At 39.3% G+C, this 22816-nt stretch overlaps 1 protein-coding gene across 4 annotated transcripts in view; it reads left to right on the top strand.

Annotated features, from left to right (window-relative positions):
- TMEM45A (transmembrane protein 45A) overlaps positions 1 to 21575 on the top strand; it is a 76383-nt gene extending 54808 nt beyond the window's left edge. For 3 of the 4 annotated variants that reach the window (XM_015128700.3, XM_077990307.1, XM_077990308.1), the window contains 5 exons: positions 3273 to 3465; positions 5318 to 5530; positions 6974 to 7158; positions 16529 to 16674; positions 21037 to 21575. In XM_015128700.3, coding sequence (XP_014984186.1) covers positions 3273 to 3465; positions 5318 to 5530; positions 6974 to 7158; positions 16529 to 16674; positions 21037 to 21130 — 831 coding nt within the window. In that variant the 3' untranslated portion in view covers positions 21131 to 21575. The remainder of the gene's footprint in view (positions 1 to 3272; positions 3466 to 5317; positions 5531 to 6973; positions 7159 to 16528; positions 16675 to 21036) is intronic. The other variant, NM_001266028.1, reaches the window with a different exon arrangement.
- The last annotated feature ends 1241 nt before the right edge of the window (positions 21576 to 22816 follow it).

Raw genomic sequence — 22816 nt, 5'->3', positions numbered from 1 at the left:
TTTCATACTATGGTAATGGTCATAGAGGCTATTGAGGAGGACAGACCTTCAATAACTAATCATGCAAAGAAGTCACTAATGTGAGGACTGGGTGCCTTGAAAGGGTGTAATAGGGACCCTCCCCTATTTGGGCCATCAGGAAGGATTTCTCCAAGCAGGTGAAATTGAAGGGGCCTCTTCCCTTTCCCCTAGAGGGAATCAATGTTAGGCAGCAGAGGTGATAAATCTCAATTACCAATTGTTTTTTAAGGAAAGAGCCAAACTCTAAGGATGATGCTCATAATTTGGGTTTGGGCAAAGGGGTGAATTGGCAGTGTTGTTAACCAAACTAGGTAACCAGGGATTCTTTTAGGGTAACTAAAACTATTTTCTGGCAGTAGATGGGTTGATAAGATGATTAGTTCAGTGTTGGGTATGTTGAGTGTGAGAGGCTTTTGAGACATCAGAGTAGAGATGTTTTGCAAATATGTAATCTTGTGTTATAAGAAGAGCTTAGTAACTCCTTGTAAATTCAGAACCTCATAGTATGTAAGGCAGTGGATAGTCCAGTGGGGAATTGAAAGAAGAATGGATATATGGCCTCTGCTTTCAAGGAGTTTATTCTCTAATTGCAGTCAAGGAGTTCAGTAACCACAGATTATCCCAGTAACCCTCTAAGACAACAGCAAGAGAAATGTCTTGGGCGGTACAACAGTGATTGCCAAATGAATTGTATCAATGTTTTTTGATTTTCTATTTCCAACTTAGTATCTAAGTAAAATCATGCATTTGGTTTTACTTTTGTTTCACTCTAGTAGTTAGAGGTAGGTTGAAAATAGCATGATCTTATTTAACAGTACCATGGGTTATTTGCTTTGGAGTAATTAATTTTAAATGTATGATGTAGGTACTGTTATTTGTCCCATTTTACAGAAGAGAAAACTGTAGCACTGAGGGGTTAAGTAACTTTCCCAAAGTTATGTAACTAACAAATTATAAAGTTGGTATTTGGACTTAGATAATCCAAAATCAAAGCCCCTTCCCCTAATTTTTAATCCTATTTTTTAACGAAATATATCCCCTATCATTTAAGTTATTTGAAAACCTTATTTTCAGTGGCTGCGTAATTTATTTAACATTCGCCTAGTGCCTGTATTTCCATTTATATTTTCCAGATAAATCCCTGCAAGTGGGCTTCCTGTACTAAGAAATATAAAATGTTTAAGACTTCTTAAGCCAAATACAACTCATTTTCAGAAAAGTTCAAAAAATTTGCAGTCTGTATATGCTTTTCAATCCCATATAGAAGTTTTCTCAATCCCATATGACTGCCTAAACCGAAACAGAACTCAGCAACACTGTGATAAAGGTGGTGGTTAGGATAATAAATCAGAGACTGTTAGGGCAGGAAAGAACTCCAGGTTTCATCTAGGCCTTCCTCCTTCTTTTATTCATTAAGAACCAAGGCTTAGAAAGGTTAGGAAACGACCCAAACATGCCATTACAGGCATAGTTAGGACAAGGACCTGCACACAGCACTATGTGCTATATTGAGCCTGAGACTCTTGGATGGTTTGGACGATTCCAGGGTGTCCTGAAATGACTGCCTGGGGTCGCCGCTGAGATATAAGAGACTTTTAGTGTTTGGGTTAGCTTCCAAGTTTCCCCGAGTTTCACAGTTGTATCAGAGGGGTGGAAGTAACCCAAAGGGGTCTGTCCTGAACTGAGAAGCCCATTATCACCTAGAGATAAAGTCTGCTGGGCCAGGGGAAATCCTGAGATCTCCTTTCATGAGTTTACTTTGACCTGGCCTAGTGTCAGATCCACGAGGGTGATTCTGGACTCTCTTTTCATTATTCTGTTGATGCTATGATATGTGTCAACAAAGGGCTACTCACATAATTAAAAACTCACATAATTCAAGACTGTTTTTTTTTTTTTTTAATAGAAGTGACCAAAAATGGAGGGTATTTCTGTCTTTATTTATTTTTTATTTTATTTATCTATTTATTTTTGACATGGAGTCTTGCTCTATCGCCCAGGCTGGAGTGCAGTGGTGCGATCTCGGCTCACTGCAAACTCCGCCTCCTGGGTTCACGCCATTCTCCTGCCTCAGCCTCCTATGTAGCTGGGACTACAGGCACCCGCCCCCATGCCTGGCTAATTTTTTGTATTTTTTGTAGAGGCGGGGTTTCACCGTTTTAGCCAGGATGGTCTCAATCTCCTGACCTTGTGATCTGCCCGCCTTAGCCTCCCAAAGTGCTGGGATTATAGGTGTGAGCCACCTAGCCTGGCTGGGTATTTCTGTTTATTAACCAGAAGCTACTCCACCATGTGGCAATAATGTAAACAAAATTTGCAATTTGATTTGGCTTGATATCTGGCTAGGTGGGGCTAAGGTGTTTTAACAATACATCTCAAAGTTTCATTGCCTTAGCACAATAAGGGATTGTTTCTTACAAAATCTGAAGTAGGCTGGTTGATCACCTTCTGGGTTGCAGGTATGCTACACCAAGGTTGCCCAGGCAGGAGAAGAGAGAGGTAAAGGAGTCATGTAGACTGCTAACTGACCCAGCTTGGAAAGTGACATGTGCAAGTTCAGCTTACAGTGTAGTAGCCAGAACTAAAAACATGGGTCCAATCTAACTGGAGGGAGAGGCTGGGAAAGAGTGGGAGCAGCACACAGATATTTGATGAACACTAATTGTTTTTTCCATACACTTAATGCTTGATATTTTGAAATTATCAACCTAAAAAAATGTGTAGGCAATTTCACATCATTTCAAGTTTTAAACATAAAGATAAAAGTTTCATATCACTTTCCTTCAGAGGGGCTTGAAGGGCCACTGTATGGAGAAGTATATACTGTTGATGCAAAGAAATTCTTTTGATTTCTGTGTTAAAAATAATGGAACTTTTGCTTAATGTTTGTGAGATTTGGGCAAGTAGTCTAACTTCTCTAAATGAGTATCCCTAAAGAAAAAGGGGTAACAGTGCTTCATTCAGGGGTATGCTGCATAAATTAGGTTGAAGACTGAACATAAAACACTTGACACAGTGCAGAGTACATGGTAAGTATTCAACAAATGTGAGTTTTTATTTTGTTTTTATTGATATTATTGATACTGTAGTGGCATTTACTACTATGCACAGTAATGTAGGATCCTCAGAATCATCCTCAGTGCTATATATCCATAATCAGAAGACAGTGTACTTTATGGAAACAAGTGATGTTTTGTCCAGATCCTGGCAATAAAATGTCTTTTATTTTCTGTGTATTCTTATATTTGTAGATCATGGGGAATTTCAGAGGTCATGCCCTCCCTGGAACCTTCTTTTTTATTATGGGTCTTTGGTGGTGTACAATGAGTACTCTGAAGTATATCTTCAAAAAGCAAAAGCGAACCTGCTACCTTGGTTCCAAAACATTATTCTGTCGATTGGAAATTTTGGAGGGAATTACAATAGTTGGCATGGCTTTAACTGGTGAGTGGACCATCTGTTTTCTGTTTTTACCTTGTGGGTGTTTTCATATGTAAAATATGAAACAATATAAAATCATGAAATTGCTAAAAGGAATTTTTATTAAAAAATATCTCAACACATATTCTAATTGTAATTTCTATCAGATACAATTCATTGGGAAGGTAATAATTTACACTTATACAAAAAGCTATTTCTTAATGAATTAGTCATAGTAGTTAACTTGCCTACCCAGTCAAAGTGAGTTTCTTTTAAAGAATTGGTTGGAGCTTCTGAAATAATTTTTTTTTTTTTTTTTTTTTTTTGAGACGGAGTCTTGCTTTGTCTCCCGGGCTGGACTGCAGTGGCCAGATCTCAGCTCACTGCAAGCTCCGCCTCCCGGGTTCACGCCATTCTCCTGCCTCAGCCTCCCGAGTAGCTGGGACTACAGGCGCCGCCACCTCGCCCGGCTAGTTTTTTTTGTATTTTTTAGTAGAGACGGGGTTTCACCATGTTCGCCAGGATGGTCTCGATCTCCTGACCTCGTGATCCACCCGTCTCGGCCTCCCAAAGTGCTGGGATTACAGGCTTGAGCCACCGCGCCCAGCCCTAACATAATTTTATATCAATTGTTCTGATCTCTGAAAGAACAAACCCTATCAAAAACCATTTTGCAAATGATGTGAAATTAATCAAGTTATTATGGAAAAGCTTCAGTAATACATCATTTCTGATAGGCTGTAGAAGACTTTAGCTTTCTGCACACATCTTTTTTTCTTGGTTCCTAAGTTGGAGAAAGAGATTAGGCCAGATGACTTCTAAGGCCTTTCCACTGAATCTTCCATCTCAAGATTCAATGAAAATGTTCTGTGTTCTTGAGAGTTCCACTCTAGCCTCTCTGTTATAAAAGATAAATTTTCTGATTTTCCCATTAGATTTCTTCATGCTTTATTCATGGCAACAGGTCTTTGCTATGGCATCAAGTTACACAGTAACATTTCCAAAGAGGGAAATTTCCTTGCCAAATTCTATAGATTAACAAATAAGGCAGTATCTGTAAGAAAGTTTAACTGTTTGCATCTGCTGTATCTGTCTGGGCTTCTTTTTTCCTTTTTTTTTGAGATGGAGTCTTGGTCTATCAGCCAGGCTGGAGTGCAGTGGCATTATCTTGGCTCACTGTAACCTCTGCCTCTTGGGTTCAAGCAATTGTGCCTCAGCTCTCAAGTAGGTAGGATTACAAGCGCCTGCCACCACACCCGGCTAATTTTTGTATGTTTAGTAGAGATGGGGTTTCACCATGTTGGCCAGGCTGGGTGCGAACTCCTGACCTCCAGTGATCTGCCTGCCTCGGCCTCCCGAAGTGTTGGGATTACAGGTGTGAGCCACTGTGCTCAGTCCTGTCTGGGCTTTCTCAGTTATCATAATTCGAGAAAAGCTGAACTCTTTAGCATTTTTATCTGGTACCAAGCACAACCCCCTACTTTATGGCAGCTACTGAAAGATGTAGTATTTAAGAAGGAAATAATCAATCTCCATAGGAGTTGTCTCCCAAATTCAAATCTCCAAATAATTCAGGATGTATCTTAGTCATTAGATTGGAATGGGCAGTGGAACTAAGATCATTGGCATTGAAGATCTGAAATAGCTGTTTAATTCGATTGGCTATCTTTGACTAAAACTATTTATTTGAACTAGCATCTGAACCTCCAAAACAAGCCTTAAGTGCCAGTACTCAGCTGTTAGGGAACACCTCAGAGAGAAGAATCAATGTCACAAGAGAACATTAGATTGGAATAAGCAATGGGCTAATCCTCCTGCATCTTCTTGAATTCTAGGTAAAGCAGAGTTGCTAAAACTGTGATATGTTTCTTTGCAGGCATGGCTGGGGAGCAGTTTGTTCCTGGAGGGCCCAATCTGATGTTATATGACTATAAACAGGGCCACTGGAACCAACTCCTAGGCTGGCATCATTTCACCATGTATTTCTTCTTTGGGCTGTTTGGTGTGGCAAACATATTATGTTTCACCATCAGTTCACTTCCTGTTTCCTTAACCAAGTTAGTGTTGTCAAATGCCTTATTTGTGGAGGGTAAGTATTAATGAGTATTTTCATGTACCTTTCTCTATTAGTGGGCATTTGTGTAGCCCTTCATATTAATATACCTCTGGCATCTTGTTGCAGCCTTGATTGATAGGGCCATATATTTGGGCCATAATGAAATATTTGGGTGTCCTAGACAGAGTGCCAAAGATCTACGTGCTGTACTGACTCATTTAGTAGAACTGGGCAAACACAATTGTTCAATTGCTATGTTCACATTTCACATCTGTCTCAAAGGACCACTTATGAAGGTTACTCCTCTCTGGGTTGTTCTGAAGATTATCATTTTTTTTTTTTTTTTTTTACTTTTAACAAATGAAAACTGATCCCAGAGTAATAAAGCATGAATACACTGAAATGAGGCAGCCACGCACAGCAGAACAGCTTTCACTATCTACTAATAGGCTTTTTCATATTGATACAGTAATACTCTGCCATTTCATGACAAGTAGGGTCCAAAAAATGCAGTCACATAAAAAATATGGGGTCCTAAGTTTGGAAAGTTAATTAAAACAATATTTTTTGTTCAGCTGGTCTCCCAGTTACTGTAGGGAGAAAAAAGAAAACAAGCATTTAATGATTTGTTTTCATGTATTACACAGGTAAGAAATAGATTGATTATGGAAATAGATAACCACAAATTGATCAGGAGGCAGTCACTTCCTACTCACCTTACCTCTGGCATCTGAAGATAAGAACTTTTGCCCATACCTCTTGGGAACAAGGGCTGGACAAAAGATGGATGTCAACAACTAATAGCCCAGTTCTCATTATCTCAGGGTGTTACCATATTTTGAACGAACATCTTTTCTCTTTGTCTTCATGAAAAAGATGAAGCTGAAACCTGTCCATAGGATGAAGAAATGCAGTTATTTACTACTTCTTGGGAGCTTCCAGAGCCTGTTGTTATACCTGTCAAAATCCACCCATATGATTTATATATATTTGCCTCCTCCAGTGGACTGAATTGCTTAAGGCAATGCCTTGATTTATTCATCTGGGTGCTCATCTGAATTATTGCACTTGCCGTGCTTACTGTTCTTTGTCCTGCTTAGAAGATGCTTTGAAATATTTTCATCTTACGGAGATTCCAGCTTCATCTTAATACTTTTCGTTTGGATAAAGAGGAAAAGATATTCATTCAAAAATATGGTTAACACCCTGAGATAATGAGAATCCATTCATTGAAAATGTCATAATATGTTAGAGAATAAAGGTCAGGGAAAACAAAAAGAGGGTAGATTTCAAAGATTCTATTCTAATGAAGTGGTAATGTCTCCAAAAATGCAGTACTGTGGGAATCAGTGGGCACCTGCTCTTTTGGACAAATGTGTGTATGCGTAAAATTCTGTTTACAGAGAGAGGGCGAGAGAGAAACAGTGGGTGACCCTTGGTTCCACTGAAGAAGACAATCTGTTTTTTCCCCATCAGCTTTTATCTTCTACAACCACACTCATGGCCGGGAAATACTGGACATCTTTGTGCACCAGCTGCTGGTTTTGGTCATCTTTCTGACAGGCCTCGTTGCCTTTCTAGAGTTCCTTGTTCGGAACAATGTACTTCTAGAGCTACTGCGGTCAAGCCTCATTCTGCTTCAGGGGAGCTGGTTCTTTCAGGTGAGTTGGGGTCTCTAGTTAATGTACCTGGACCCTTTGCTTGTAACTTCTCTGTTTATTTGATGAGGCAGTTTGCTCTAGACCCCAGAGACTTCCCTCCAACATACAGCCTGCAGTAAGATCATGGGCCTCTGAGAAGTAATGTTTGACTGTCCCAATAGCCTTGATGGGAGAATTGTCAGAGCAGCTGGGAAGTGGTGCGTGCACATCTTCATCACATACCTGGACATCCATTATGTAGGAACTCTGAGCTGATGCTTTTAGTTAGAAGCAGTTCCTGACACTAAAGCAGCTTATAGTGTAATAAGCTTAAGAAATATATAGAAGGCAGAAAAGAGAGCAAACTATTATTTATTGAGAAATAACTATATGTTGATTAGTACCAAACTTTTATATATACATTGTTTTATTTTTTCCTTGCAACAGCCTGGAATTCAGGCATTATCATCACCAATTTACAGATAGGAAGACTCAGAGAGACCAAGTCTCATACAATAATGGAGCTAGGATCTAAATTTGGATTCGTCTGACCCGAGGCCCCAGGCTTTTTCCATTTTAAGCTGTTAACTCTTTAACCTTGATGTGTTGTTGAAAGCATGAATTCCAATCAGTGAACATACATTTTATAGAGACTGAGGAATCATAATCCAACATGCATACATATCTGTAAATAAAGTCTAGGATGGAAGATGAATTTTGATTTAATCAGGGGAGACTTCTTAGAAGAGATTTTTAGTCACCAGGGAGCAGAGATTTGGGATAATAAGGTTATTTTAGAGATTTGTATTGCACATGAGGAGTGATAAAAAGCATTGGTAGGGGAGCGGGAGAGAAACATCGTCGTCAAATGGGATAGAAAAGATGTACTATTTAAGCATGTAAGAAAGTGGAGAGGCTGTTGGAGCAAAGGCCAGTAAAGAGGGACTAGATCCAATGGTTATTTTAATGGAAAACTTCATAGAAAAAACTAACAAATACTCTATAATGTGAAGAAGCTGATAATTGGTGAATTTAATTATGTAAAATGTTATATAAAACACTTTATATATCTTGCTGTGTCTTGTGTATCTTGTCTGCTCCTGACACATAACAATGACAGATAAAATAAAATAAAATAAATAAAATAATAGAAATAGAAATAGAAAAAATAGAAAATTGGAAAGAAAATGTTAATAAGAAATTTAAACAATAAAGTAGAAAACACTAACTGCAATGAAGCAAAACAAACAAAAAGAGGCCAAAGAAACTTGTGCGCTGGATGCAGAGCAAGAGTCAAGCTGAGCCCGCAGGCCCAGAGCACACGGTGACGGTTGGTTTTTTTGGCTCCAGTGAAACTAAGAGAAAGTAAAAGGACTCCTTTCAAGGTGGAGGATGAAACCAGGCTTTTGGGACTCTTTGATTGCGTTTTTTATATATTCTATGTTCCTAGTGGTTTTTCATCTGATTGATCTCTCACTTTCTAATAGAAGTCTGTTGAAGTTTTATATTACAGGTCTGGATTTGTCCATTTCTTCTTATGTTAATTTTTTGCTTTGTTGTAAGGCTGTTTTCTGCTTCTCTCTCTCTTTTTTTTTTAGTCTTTTTTTGAGTTAGATGCTGATCTCATTTATTTTCGATCTTTTTTGGTTTAAAATAAATGCGTTTAAACAAATACATTTGTCTGCACACTGCTAGAGCTGCCTTCCGTAAAATTTGATGTGTTAGTTTGTAGTTTTTCAATGTGTTGATGTAGTTTTCACTGTTGGGTAATTTTGAATGTTATTTCCATGTGCTTCTCTCTTTAATTTATGAGTTATTTAGGAGTATACTTTTAAGGTTCCAAAAATATTCTTTTTTTCTTATTATTTATTTCTAATGTAATTGTTTTATGGTCAGGGAATGTGTTCTCTTTGTAATGTGTTGAGACTTCCTTTGGAACATGGCCCGATGTCAGTGGTTGTAAATGATCCAGGTAGTCAAAAGGAAAGTATATCCTCTTTGTTTGGTTTAGGAGTCCTCATATATTTACTAGATCAAGTTTGTTAAAAGGCTAAACATTCAAATAAAGAAAGGCAGGACAAGAGGGGAAACCCAAAGAGAACAGAATTATAAACATAAGAGCAGAATGAATGAAATAAATTAGTGTTCAGTTAATAATGACTACTGTCTAGGATCTGAAGGAGGAAGCTGTGGGTTATACCTCAACTGGGAATAGGTTGGCTTAGTGTTGCCCCTTTTGGCAGATAAATGTTTTCATATTTCCCCCAAAAGCTTTTCTAAGGAAGAGATTAATGCCTTTGGGCATAAATCCACGATTATTTAGAAAATTTTTCATCTACCAATATGTCTAGACTAGACTGTTTCCTTTTTTCCTGGTAGTCAGCCTGAATAATGTCTGCAGCCTTAAAGAAAAATGAACATTTAATACCAATGCAAACACACACACTGGCAGGAAATGAAGGTTTAGCCATAGTGACCCTCCCACTACTGTACTCCTCTGAAACAAAAATGTCTAGAAACTTAGGTGAATTTATTATGCTTCCAGTTGATAAGTGTGGTATATGAATGTTTACGGCAAAACACTGTCTTAAGCTAACAATATTATGTCATGACTTGCTTTTCACCATATTACCATATTTTTTTCTCACTACTTCTTCATGTATGGTTAATATGTTAATACTCGTGCATGAACTGTGTATAGAGGGATTAGATAAAACACCCACCTAGACTCTTGGAACCATAAGTATGGAGATGTGAACTGAAGGAAACAAATACTCAGACTGGCCACTTTTTTATCACACACATATAAATGATTGGGTAATACGTAAATGGAGAGGGAATTTCCCTTCCAACTTATTAGCAACGTTTTCTTTCCTGAACCACATCACAGTCAAAAATGTTTTCTCAATAACCTAGCCACATCATGCACTTTAAAAAAGAAAAAAGAAAAAAGTCCTGCAAGCCCCTTTATTCCATGAATCATGTTTTCCCTGTGTGTCTGTGTGGGAGAATATTTCAAAAGCTCGCTTTGCACCTTCTCATTCCCAAGCTCCCTCCAGTCATCCTCACCGCCCAGGTGCGGGGACAATCAGGGAATGAGGAAGGTGCTCCTGCTTCTTCTTATTTTGGACAGTTGCTTCCACTGCATCTCCCAGCTCCATTGATCCCCCCAGGGATTCCTCCCGTGACTGCACAGATCCTGAGCCCAAATGAAAGCTCAGCCTTTGTTTTGCCTTTATGAAGGACAAAAGTTCATTTTTAAATGACAAAAAGGCCCAACTAAGCAGTAATGGTTTGAGGTCTGATGCGGCAGCAGATCAAACGTTTGCTTAGGCTTTTAGTGTTGAAAGAAATGATTGGATAATCAGATAACAACAGGAAATTCAGACTTCGCTGTAGGAAATCAGCCCCAGGCTTATTGCCTATTAGAGAAGATAATTATTTACACTTGAAATGTGATACCAATGAAGCTTAAACTAGTCTAAACTAGTCGAAACCAGATGTTCAGGAATGGCATACATGTTGTAGCAAGAAAAACTTTTTTTTGCAGGTTGAGGTTTTTTTGGAATTTTATATAAGGAAACAAGACGACAAATAAAAGTGAAGTTTCTGTATTTAAAGGAGGATTTAATGAGTTGTGGCAGTTTCTAGCTTTAGTTTGGGGTTTCGGCTTTCCTAATTTATTTGTGTTTGGCCTCGAATGACTATGGGATGTTTCTATGGCTTTCACTGTAGTCACATCAGTTAACTCTGTTCAGTGGCTTCAGTCAAATCTTTAGCTTTCAGCATTAGGCTCTGAGGGTGCTAAAGAGATTGGTGATGAGAGGGGCTCCAAGTTTCTCTTCTCCTGATGTAAACAGCCAAAAGTTTGGTAGAATTAATGATGCCTAATGGAGGTGACTTGAGATTTTATTTTGGAAGCTCCAAAAAGCAATTACGAATATCGCATGTAGTGACAAGTCCCTGGGCCCGCAGTTTAGACCAACCTGAATCTGAATGCTAGCTTTACCACACTAATTACATGAATCACCATAGATAATATGTTCCGTGCCGTTTCTGTATTAATGGAAATATTAATAATATCTCATGGGGTTATTGGGAAAAATATATGTTATAACTTGACAATGCATGCTGCCCTGAGGAGAGGACTGCTAATTCCAGAGGAAGGGGAGCAGAGGAAGCTTCCAGAAGAAGATGAAAGATGGAAGTGAGTCACCAATGTGTCTAGGCTTAAGGTTTAGGGCAAGTAATATTTTTGCTTATTTGAAGTCAACCGCTGTATTAGTTTCCTAGAGCTGTAATAACAGATCCCTAGAAATTGGGTGACTTATAAGAGAAATTTATTCTTTTACTCTTCTGGAGAACAGAAATCTGAAATCAAGGTGTTGGCAGAGTTGGTTTTCTCTTGGGGTCCAGAGGGAGAATCAGTCCCATGCTGATCTCCTAGCCAACTGCCAGCCATCCTTGGCATTCCTTGGCTTGTGGCAGCAAGACTTCATTCTCTGCCTTTATTATCACAAGATATTCTTCCTGTATTTCTTTGTTTTCCTATGTCTTCACATGGCCTTCTTATAAGGATGCCAGTCTTTGGGTTTAGAGCCAACTCTAATCCAGTATGACTTCACCTTAACTAGATCACATCTGCAAAGACTCTGTGTCCAAATACAATCATGTTCAGAGATACTGGGAGTTAGGACTTCAACATATTGGAGGACACAATTTAACCCACTACAAATGCTGACCCTTACCTCTGGGAGCTGGAGCAGGTCACTTCCCAACCTGGGGTGGGCAGCTCATGTGGATGGCCTTGGAGGAATGTTGGCAGGACTGTGGGTGGGATCTGGAGGGCTAGTCCATAGCTCTTAACACTCACCTTCCCTAAAATTCCCCTTTCTGCACAGAATTTTTCTCTCAATTTCCATGAATTCGTTATAAGAGGAAGGCATGAGACCCCAGTTTAGATAACTGGGCCTTTGAACTGGGAGTTGACCATGTGACTTGATTTTTTTCTCTTGTCATTCCAAACAGTGAGCATAGAGGACCTAGAAATTCTTGCTTTCTTCCAGGGGCTTCAGGGACCTGGGCTCTGGTCACTTTGGCTCCCACAGTGAGCTTTCCTAGCAGTATATAAAAGGGGTATTGCAAAACACTGATCTGTCCAAAGCAACAGTCCAACCAGCAGGGTGGCATTTTCCACCTGCAGTTTCTGAGTACTGTGAGCTCATACCTCTAACTTAATGACTGATGTATCTTCTGCCACAGATGTTGACACCTTTTGCCTTTAGAATATATCCATGTTCTAATGCAGACGCCCCAGCCCTTGGTGGGTGAGGCACAGAGGCAGTGATGCAAACGTTTTTGCAGCTGTTTGGGGATGGAGGGGCAGGGGCGTGCATTACTTAATTTTCCTATCTATAAAATAGACAATAAATGCATTCTGTCTCCCGGGATATAAAGAAGGGAAAGAGGAAATTATTGTAAAGTACCTTGCTAATTTCAACTAATAAGATATTTTGGGAAAATGTATGACTCTGACATTGGTTGACAAATGAAATGCATTGGGCCAGGACAAAAATAGAAAACCTTGGTTGGATCGCTCCACTTGGTCAGGAAGGTAAACTGAATGACACATCAATGGAGACTACATGCTTCCACTCATGTTTGCCATTTAGGAATACAGGCCTAATGTTGCCAGATCTATTTTTACAAAAAAATGCTGAGAATGCAAACTTTTGTGTAATGTTTCCTAATTGGGAACTAAAGCAAATTATTATTATTATTATTATTGAGACGAATTCTCACTCTGTGGCCCAGGCTGTGGGCTAGGAGTGCAGTGGCGTGATCTCAGCTCACTGCTGCCTCCGCCTCCCAAGTTCAAGCGATTCTCCTGCCTCAGTCTCCCAAGGGCTGGGATTATAGGCATGTGCCACCAGGCCTAGCTAATTTTTTGTATTCTTAGTAGAAATAGGGTTTCACTGTGTTGCCCAGGCTGGTCTCAAACTCTTGACTTTAGGTGATCCACCTGCCTTAGCCTCCCAAAGTGCTGGGATTACCGGCATGAGCCACCACACCCGGCCACAAATTATTGTTTTAAATATGCAGGCCAGACAAAGCATGTCTGGGAATTAGAGATGTAGCTCAAGGGTCAACGGTCTGTCATTTATGTTTTAATGGTAATATGGTGCCATGTCCTCATGGAACCACCTTCCATCTCAGTACTGATTGTTCAAACCATATCAGAACTGCAGAGATGACTCAAACTGGTCTTGTTATCCAGGCCACTGTCCTTCATATTGCCCCATATGGAAAGGCTGTATGGTGAAAAGAGTATGGAGTGGGAGAAGGAACATGGAGTTTTTGGAGCCGGAAACTACTGGTTTGGATCCCTACCGTAGTCATTCAGCCATTTCGTAATACTGGGGGAAGTTATTGAAGTCCTTGAGTTCCAATCTTTTCCTATGACATACAAGGATGATGATGTCTTCTTCTTGAGGTTGTTTCAAGGACTAAGAATTATTGTGACATTTATGTACATGAGTGAGGATAAAATGACAAGCACATGGCGGTACCACCATCTATCAGACAGTAGATAGTCTAGATATTTTATGTAATCAGAATCATAATACATGTGAACTTTTGTGTCTGCCTTCTTTTTACTTAGTATAATTGTTTTCAAGTTTCATCCATGTTGTTGCCTATACTTCATTCCTTTTATGGTTGATTGATAGTGCATTGTATGAGTATACCGCATTTTGCTTATCCATCATCAGTTTTTGAATATTTGGGTTGTTTTCATCTTTTGACTATTATTAATAGTTCTGCTATGAACATTCGTATACAAGTTTTGTTTGGATACCTATTTTCAATTCTTTTGGGTAGAAGTGGAATTGACAGGTCATATGGAATTCTGTATTTAACTTCCTGAGGAAGTGCAAAACTGTTACCACAGTAGCTGCAGAATTTTATCCCAATGAAAAATTAGATAGATAGATAAATGGATGAATGTATTTCAGGTTTCTAAAACTACATGAAATTCAAAACTAAGATAATATCATGGATAATCCTACAAATGTCTGCCATATACTGGCTATGTGTCAGTTACAGTGCTTAGGCATTTCCTTGCAATGGCCCTTTTTGAGGATATATTATTATCCTCATTTTAATGTCTTATTATCCTCATTATCCAGATAATCAGGATTATCCATTTTATATTCCATCAGCAATATATAAGGATTTCAATTTCTCCATATCCTCACCAATATTTGTTATTATTATTATTATTGCCAGCCTAATGAATAAAAAATGGTATCTCATTGTGGTTTTGATTTGCATTCCCCTGATAAACAATGATATCAATAATCTATTCATGTGCTTATTGATCATTCGTATATTTTCTTTGGGGAAATGTTTCTTGAAGTCCTTTGCCCTTTAAAATTTTTTTTGTTGAGTTTTAGGAATTCTTTTTATATTCTTGATATAATCTCTTATCAGATATATGATTTGCAAATATTTTCTCTCATTCTGAGTCGTCTTTTCATTTTCTTAACAGTGTCCTTTGAAACACAAAAGTTAATTTTGATGAAGTCCAATTTTTCTGTTTTTTCTTTGGTTGATGGTGCTTTTGGTGTCATAGCTTTAAAAAATCAACAAATTGCAAGTGATAAAGCTTTCTCCCTGTTTTCTTCTAGGAATTTTGTGGTTTTAGCTCTCATATTTAGGTCTTTAACCCATTTTGAGTTAATTTTATATATGAGTTAATTTTATATATGAGGTAAGGGTCCAAATTCATTCTTTTGCATATAATACCCAGTTATCTCAGCACCATTTGTTGAAGAGACTGTTCTTTCCCCATTGAATGGCTTTGGCACTCTTGTCAAAAACCAGTTGACCATAGGCATATGAGTTTATTTCTGGACTCTCAATTTTATTTCATTGATCTAAATGTTTATCACTATGCCAGTACCACACTGTTGTTTTGATTACTGTAGTTCTGTAGTATTGAAGTCCTCCAGCTTTCTTTTTTAAGGTTGTTTTGGTTATTCTGGATCCCTTGCAATTCCATATGAATTATGGGATCAGCTTTTCCCATTTCTGCAAAAAAAAAAAAAAAAAAAAGAAGAAGAACATTGGAATTTTGATGGCAATTGCATTGAATCTGTAGATTGCTTTGGGTGGTATTGCCATCTCAGAAATATTAAGCTTTCAGTCTATGAATATGAGATAGCTTTCTATTTATTTGGGTCTTCTTTGATTTCTTTCAACAATGTTATGCAGATTTTGGTGTACAAGTCTTAAACCTCCTTGATCAAATTTATTCTTAAAGTGTTTTATTCTTTTTAATGCTATTGTAGGTGGAACTGTTTTCTTTCTTTCTTTTTTAGATGGAGTCTCACTCTGTCACCCAGGCTGGAGTGCAGTGCTCTATCTCAGCTGCAAGCTCCGCCTCCCGGGTTCACGCCATTCCTCTGCCTCAGCCTCCCGAGTAGCTGGGACTACAGGCGCCCGCCACCAAGCCTGGCTAATTTTTTGTTGTATTTTTAGTGGAGACGGGGTTTCACTGTGTTAGCCAGGATGGTCTGGATCTCCTGACCTCGTGATCCGCTCGCCTCGGCCTCCCAAAGTGCTGGAATTACAGGCGTGAGCCACCACGCCTGGCCAGAACTGTTCTTAATTTTATTTTTGAGTTCATTGCTTTTGTGTAGAAATACAACTGTTTTGTATACTGATTTTGTATCCTGCTATTATGCTGAACTCATTTATTAGCCCTAATAGTTTTTTTGTGGATTCTTTAGGAATTTCTCTATATAAGATCATGTCATCTGTGAATGTAGATATTTTTGCCTCTTTCTTTCTAGTGTGGATGCCTTTTATTTTTCTTCATGGCTTAATTGCTCTAGCTAAATCTTAGCTTAGTTGCTCTAGCTAGATTTTCAGTACAACATTGAATAGAAGTGTGAAAGCAGACATCAACGTCTCGTTCCTGATATTAGGGGGAAAGATTTCAGTCTTTTAGCATTAAATATAATGTTAACTGTGGGCATTTATTTATTTTAAAACCTTTTTGTACTCCCAATTTTGAAATAACAGAATGAAACTGCACCACGTAGAAACCGAAAACATTCTCTTAAAGTTCAGACATTCCTAGCGAGATGACTGTTTATATTTTGAAAACTGATCATTAAATGTCCTTTTAAAATTTTTATGAAAATATGACATATTAGAGACTCTCTATATTACTAAAACAGGTAGCAAAACCTGATGTTTTATCGATTACATCTTAGATAATTGGAGTTAACTTAGTTATTTACCTTGGAAGCAAGCATTTTGAAATGCACCATTTTTGGGAATGTGGTTGGTTATTTTAATATGTGCTTTTTGTTCTAAATTACAGATTGGATTTGTCCTGTATCCCCCCAGTGGAGGTCCTGCATGGGATCTGGTGGATCATGAAAATATTTTGTTTCTTACCATATGCTTTTGTTGGCATTATGCAATAACCATTGTCATCGTTGGAATGAATTATGCTTTCATCACCTGGTAAGTTAGCGATTTCTGTTCATGGAAGTTCTGTTCCTTGGTATGTGATTATCAAGACTCAGTGGTATTGAATTGAAAATTCAAAAGGGGATTTCATTCCTTATCATCCCATAAGACAGGGTAGCATAGCAGAATATTATCTGCAAACACAAAAATTCTCAGTAAAAAGAATAAATGCTGGTTTGAAGTTGGAGTCACTCAACAGTGCCTCAGCTGTGCATCTGATGCTCGCATTACCCTTCATCACACTCCTCTGTGCCTCCATGTCTCCATGTATGCTATTTCCTCTTCTCTCTTCTGAATGGTCTCCCTCACCCTGCACTGCCTATAGTGAATCCTCCATTTACCCATGTGTAGATACTTCAATTATAGCACTTCTTAAGTTTCGAGTCCTTTTTTGACCAACTTGTGTCTGTTCCATTAAATGTAGGTGTCTGCCTAATTTGACATTGACTAATATTTCTAAAAGTCAGATTCAGTTGAATACATTTTTTATAGGAACCCCAGTATACTGTTTCGTAAGTGGGCAAGGAGCAGTAGAACAGAGTTATAAGAACACATATTTTTAGCTCCACTATTTATCAACTGTATGACTTTGGGCCAATTACTTAACCACATTAAGTACTAGTTTTATTGTTTGTAAAATGGGGAAATAATAAGACCTAAATGAGATCGAGTATTTAAGCTTAGGACATAATAAGAGCTCAATAAATATTATTGTGTTGTTGTTCTTTCTCTTGTTATTCTTCTCCTCCTTCTCCTCTTCTTTATTCCTCTTTGGTATAAAAAAAAATGAATGTGATATGGACCCTACCCATGAGGAATTTTTAGTCTTATAATTAGGACTAAATTAGGGAGATGCACAACGAAAATACAGTGCAATAAACAGAAGTAGTAGAAGAACAAAGCACTCTTGGAATTCAGGGGAGGCCTCTTTACAATTGACAGTGAAGCTGCAGCTTGAAGAATGAGCAGGAATAGAAAGGGGTGATCACAGTTCCTTTCTCTAAGGTAGTTAATGCCGAACCACAATTGGTTTGGCTGATCTCAATGACTAGGCATGAAGGCTCCAGCACCTAATCCTTCAGACTTCAGTGCTGATTGAAATGTTCTGTATCTACAATGTTTAATATGGTAGTCACTAGCTATTGAGCACTTAAAATGTGGCTCGTGCCACATTAATTTTATTAATTTAAATATCCATCTATGTGTGGATAGTGGCTACCGTATTGGACACTACACATCTAGCAGGTTCTCTGATTCCTAAAATGCAGTAGCTACTGCTAGGCCCAGTGAGGTCCCAGTTAGAACCAACTTTCCACTCTTCTCTTTAGACATGGGCCCCAAGTCACCCCTCCTGCTCTGTGCTTCTTTGTGCGTCATTGCCGAAGCAGCTCTCGTGCTGAGGCACTGAGTGAAGAAATGATTCCTTTGTCTAGCTCTCAGCTGTCTCTGGTCAGCTGCAGGTCAGCCCACTTTGATCTATAGTTGCTTCCTTCTAGAGGTCTAAGTGCTTTGGGTACTAGGAAATTCCACCTTCTCATTCTATTAGTCCCATTCAGTTCCTCCAAAGCATGTGCATGTGCTCCTTGTCAAGGCTGGCTCTGCCATCGAGTGAAACGTGGCTTCTCCCCTGTTGTTCTAGGCTGACTGCTGGGCCTCATCTCCTTAGGGGCTGGAAAGCCTTCAAGATCAGTGCCAGCATCCAAGGAAATGCTCTTCCTCATGTCAGCTCCCCTCCAGAGCCAAAAGAAGATTACTGTCTCTTCCTGTTTCAAAAACCTTCAGACCCCTAATGGGCCTCTTATCCACTTATAGTACTCTGGAAACCGGACACTCCATTTTTTACTTTCCAACCTTCCCCTCTACCCCCAACACATATTATCCTAATCTTTCTGACCACGCAGTTCCCTCCACCTGGCATGTTCACATTAAATGCGCGTCTCTTCTGTGAAACCTTCTGTGATGACTCTAGCTCTTGCTCATCTCCCCTGAAGAGTTTTTACAGCCCGTCATCTCCACCATGCATTTTAACAATTGGGATCTCTCTTGTGATGTTCACCATTAGCTCATGTGGGTTAGTCTTATCTACTGGCTAGATTGTGTCTCCTGGAGTATGAGACCCTTTCTGTAGTGCCCACACCTCCTGGCACACTGCCAAATGCATAGTAGAGTCTCAGTAAACCCTTGTTTGCTGTTTAATAGGTAATAGATCTATGTTGTAGAGCTATTTAAATACAGGCTTCATTTTTTTTGAAATCATGTTTTATATGCTTTTCAGTTTTGCTCTCATATTGCTCTTGAAAAGATAAGACCAAGGGTTAAATTTTCTGATATATTTTGATATAAACTTAAGCAATAGCTTAAGTCAGTTCCACAGAAGTATTTCAAAAATCCCTCTCAGAGCACAAGAAAAGCCATTACATATTGATACAGGCAGGCCAGACCTTCATCAGAAAAACTGTGGCAAAAAACAAGGGTAAAGATGCAGGTAGACTGGTGAAGTTTTTCATTTGTGAAGAATGATATTGATGATTTGGCTTATCAAATGTGTTTGCATATTCCTATGTATTTCTGGGAGTTAACTATGCTTTATTGATATGGTCACAGCACAATGCCTTTATAACAATGATGCATAGGAAAAGCTTTGCCTAGTTCTTATGACATACTCTTTCTCACATCAGACAAGTGGAGAGCCTGCTGAGCTTCAGCTGCTAATCAGTGTCACATCTTCCAGTGTCAAAAATTATAATCCCTGCTTCCCCCAGGCCTATGGATTCTCTTTGTTTTGTTTTGTTTTTTAATTTTTTTTTTGAGATGGAGTCTCTCTCTGTCACCTAGACTGGAGTGCAGTGGCATGATCTCAGCTCACTGCCACCTCCATCACCCAGACTCAGGAGATTCTCCTGCCTCAACCTCCTGAGTAGCTGGGATTACAAGCATGTGCCACCATGGCCAGCTAATTTTGTATTTTTAGTAGAGATGGAGTTTTGCCATGTTGGCCAGGCTGTTCTCAAACTCTTGGCCTCAGGCGATCTGTCCGCCTTGCCTCCCAAAGTGCTGGGATTATAGGCGTGAGCCACCACACCCAGCCCAGATTCTCTTAAACTATGAAAACAGTCACCATGATGGAGGGTACTTCTTTGAGCTTCTTAATTCATCACGGCAGAGGCATCATGTGCAGCTGAACAGCTTGTCCCCTGCGCAAAAGATTCCCCTGGAAGGGGCCAGTAGTAGGAAGTAGGGGCTAAATTTAGCCCAGACTTGACATGGGCCTTGACTTGGGCTGCCAACCCTAGAGGAGGGCTTCATGCACTTCCTTTATATGATATAGCACCTGTTTGCAACACACAGTAAGATGTGGCTTTAATGGAGAAACTCAACTGAGCTTGGTTTCATCCGGGTTGCCACAGCCCAGCGATTCTCTTAATTGTTTTAGAAATTATCAAAGTTGGCTGGGCACGGTGGCTCATGCCTATGATCCGAGCACTTTGGGAGGCTGAGGCAGGCAGATCACTTGAGTTCAGGAGTTTGAGACCAGCCTGACCAACATGGTGAAACCTCTTGTCTACTAAAAATATAAAAAAATTGGCCGGGCGTGGTGGCTCATGCCTGTAATCCCAGCACTTTGGGAGCCCAAGGCAGGTGGATCACGAGGTCAGGAGTTCAAGATCAGCCTGGTCAAGATGGTGAAACCCCATATCTATTAAAAATACAAAAAAAAAAAAAAAATTAGCTGGCCGTGGTGGTGGGTGCCTGTAATCCCAGCTAATCAGACTCTGAGGCAGAGAATTGCTTGAACCCGGGAGGGAGAGGTTGCAGTGAGCTGTGATCGCGCCACTGCACTCTAGCCTCCAGCCTGGGCGACACAACAAAAATCTGTCTCAAAAAAAAAAAAAATTAGCTGGGTGTGGTGGTACATGCCTCTAATTCCAGCTACTGAGGAGGCTGAGGCAGGAGGATTGCTTGAATCCGGGAGGCGGAGGTTGCAGTGAGCCAAGATTGTGCCACTGCCCTCCAGCCTGGATGACAGAGCAAGACTCTGTCTCATTAAAAAAAAAAAAAAAAAAAGAAAGAAAAGAAAAAGAAAAAATGAAAAAGAATAATTAAAGTTGTCTTCTGATGCCTAATTAAACAATGATGTAATACATTGGAAAGCCACATTGTATCTGTTTACTTATACCCTGCTTTAATCCACAAAAATGTTCAGGCAACTCCAAAGCCAAATAAAAGTAATTTTCCTTTTTGGGTTGCCTTCCCCAGTTGCCCAAATAATCTAGACATTGTGGTATATAGGTGCATATTGCTCTGGCTTTCTATTTTAAACACTGTCTCACTTGAGATGCTTTTCTTTCTCCTCAGGTTGGTTAAATCTAGACTTAAGAGGCTCTGCTCCTCAGAAGTTGGACTTCTGAAAAATGCTGAACGAGAACAAGAATCAGAAGAAGAAATGTGACTTTGATGAGCTTCCAGTTTTTCTAGAGAAACCTTTTCTTTTTTTACATTGTCTTTGTTCTTGGTTTTGTTTCTTGATCTTTTAGTTGGAGAACAGCTGGCTAAGGATGACTCTCAGTGTACTGTTTGTATTTCCAATTTGATTGAAGTATTTGAATTTAAATATTTTATTTTTAGCTTTGAAAATGTTTTGGGTGATACTTTCATTTTGCACATCATGCATATCATGGTATTCAGGGGCTAGAGTGACTTTTTTCCAGATTATCTAAAGTTGGATGCCCACACTACGAAAAAAAAAAATTTTGTTTTATTTGCCTTATAGATATGCTCAAGGTTACTGAGCTTACTACTATTTGTAACTCCTTGACCGTGGAATTACACTTGTTTATCTTGTTGCTGCAATGAGAAATAAATGAATGTACGTATTTTGGTGCAGACACCTGAAATCTTTGTTTTTGTTATTTACTATACTCCTCCTTTATATCATGCAGAAGAAGCTGCAGGACACAGAAATTCTTTTTCGTGAGACATCACTATAGCACCTAAGTCCTCCACAGGGAATGTAGGCCAGAAGTCTTCCTGGGGTGTGTGATCTTTTAGAGAAGATAAAAGGCATGATCTCTAGGACACATGGTTGCAAAGCCATGAGAGACTGGGAAAGGAGGACTGGGGTGTTGTCCATAAGAGAAAAAAGTCATCATGCACCATAGCGTGGCCACCATGCCATCCCCTCTGTTACAATAGGTGAAAGGTTAAAACAAGGAAAAGCCTTTATGGAATGCTTGGGTAAAAAGTCAGAACCCCTTACCTAGTCTGTGACCTAAGTAGCCCCCCAGTGGAGAGTCAAGAAATCTTGTTTCTGATTCTGGCTCTACCATTAACCAGGCTTTAGATCTCTGGCAATCACCATGTACTTTTCTCTAAAGTAAGGAATTGAATTGAATGAACCATGGAGCTCTTCTGGTCGTCACACTTTATGAATCTAGAAATGGAAACATGTGGAAAGCTGTTAGGTTGGTGCAAAAGTAATTGTGGTTATTGCCATTGAAAAGCAATGTCTTTTCTTCAATGTCAACCTAATAATTTAGTACAATGTTCGTTACAAAGACCTATATTTGCTGTGAGAGAAAAGGAAGGAGGATTGCACGAATCCTTGAGGGATGACCCAAACCTGGAGGAAAGGAGGCAGCCTTGTGCACAGCTGGAGCTGAAGTGTGGTCAACTAAGTTCTGAAGGCTCCCTAGCTTCCCAGAAGCGCTGGCAAGTCCAGAAGGCTGCCTAGTCTCATACGTGTCCCAGTGACATTGAAGAGTCAGGTGAGCAGATTCTTCAGGCCCCAGAACTGGACACATTCATTTTGTCACTTAAGTTTAAAAAGAGCAGATGTGAGTGTCTAAAGGTTTGTCTTGAATAATGCCATGAACCTTAGGATGTTTCTGGCATATGAAAACGCCCACATGCCACAGTCCTTGGGAGTCATGGCATTATGTCCCATATATGTCTTATCTCTCAGGGCTGTTTGCTAGACCCACAAGATTCTATGATTTTGACAAGCTTGGGTTTCAAAGGCGTGAGTGAGCGAGTGATCAGCAGCAGTTACGTGAAGCTGGCATCACTGGTATCTAGGCCTGAGCAGAAACACCAGGAATAATTAACATGAACCAGATTAAGCCTGGAAATTTGAAAA

The sequence above is a fragment of the Macaca mulatta genome, chromosome 2 (assembly GCF_049350105.2).
Source record: "Macaca mulatta isolate MMU2019108-1 chromosome 2, T2T-MMU8v2.0, whole genome shotgun sequence".
NCBI lineage: Eukaryota > Metazoa > Chordata > Mammalia > Primates > Cercopithecidae > Macaca > Macaca mulatta.
The sequence above is the reverse complement of the archived record's forward strand: the minus strand, read 5'-3'. Positions and strand labels throughout refer to the sequence as shown.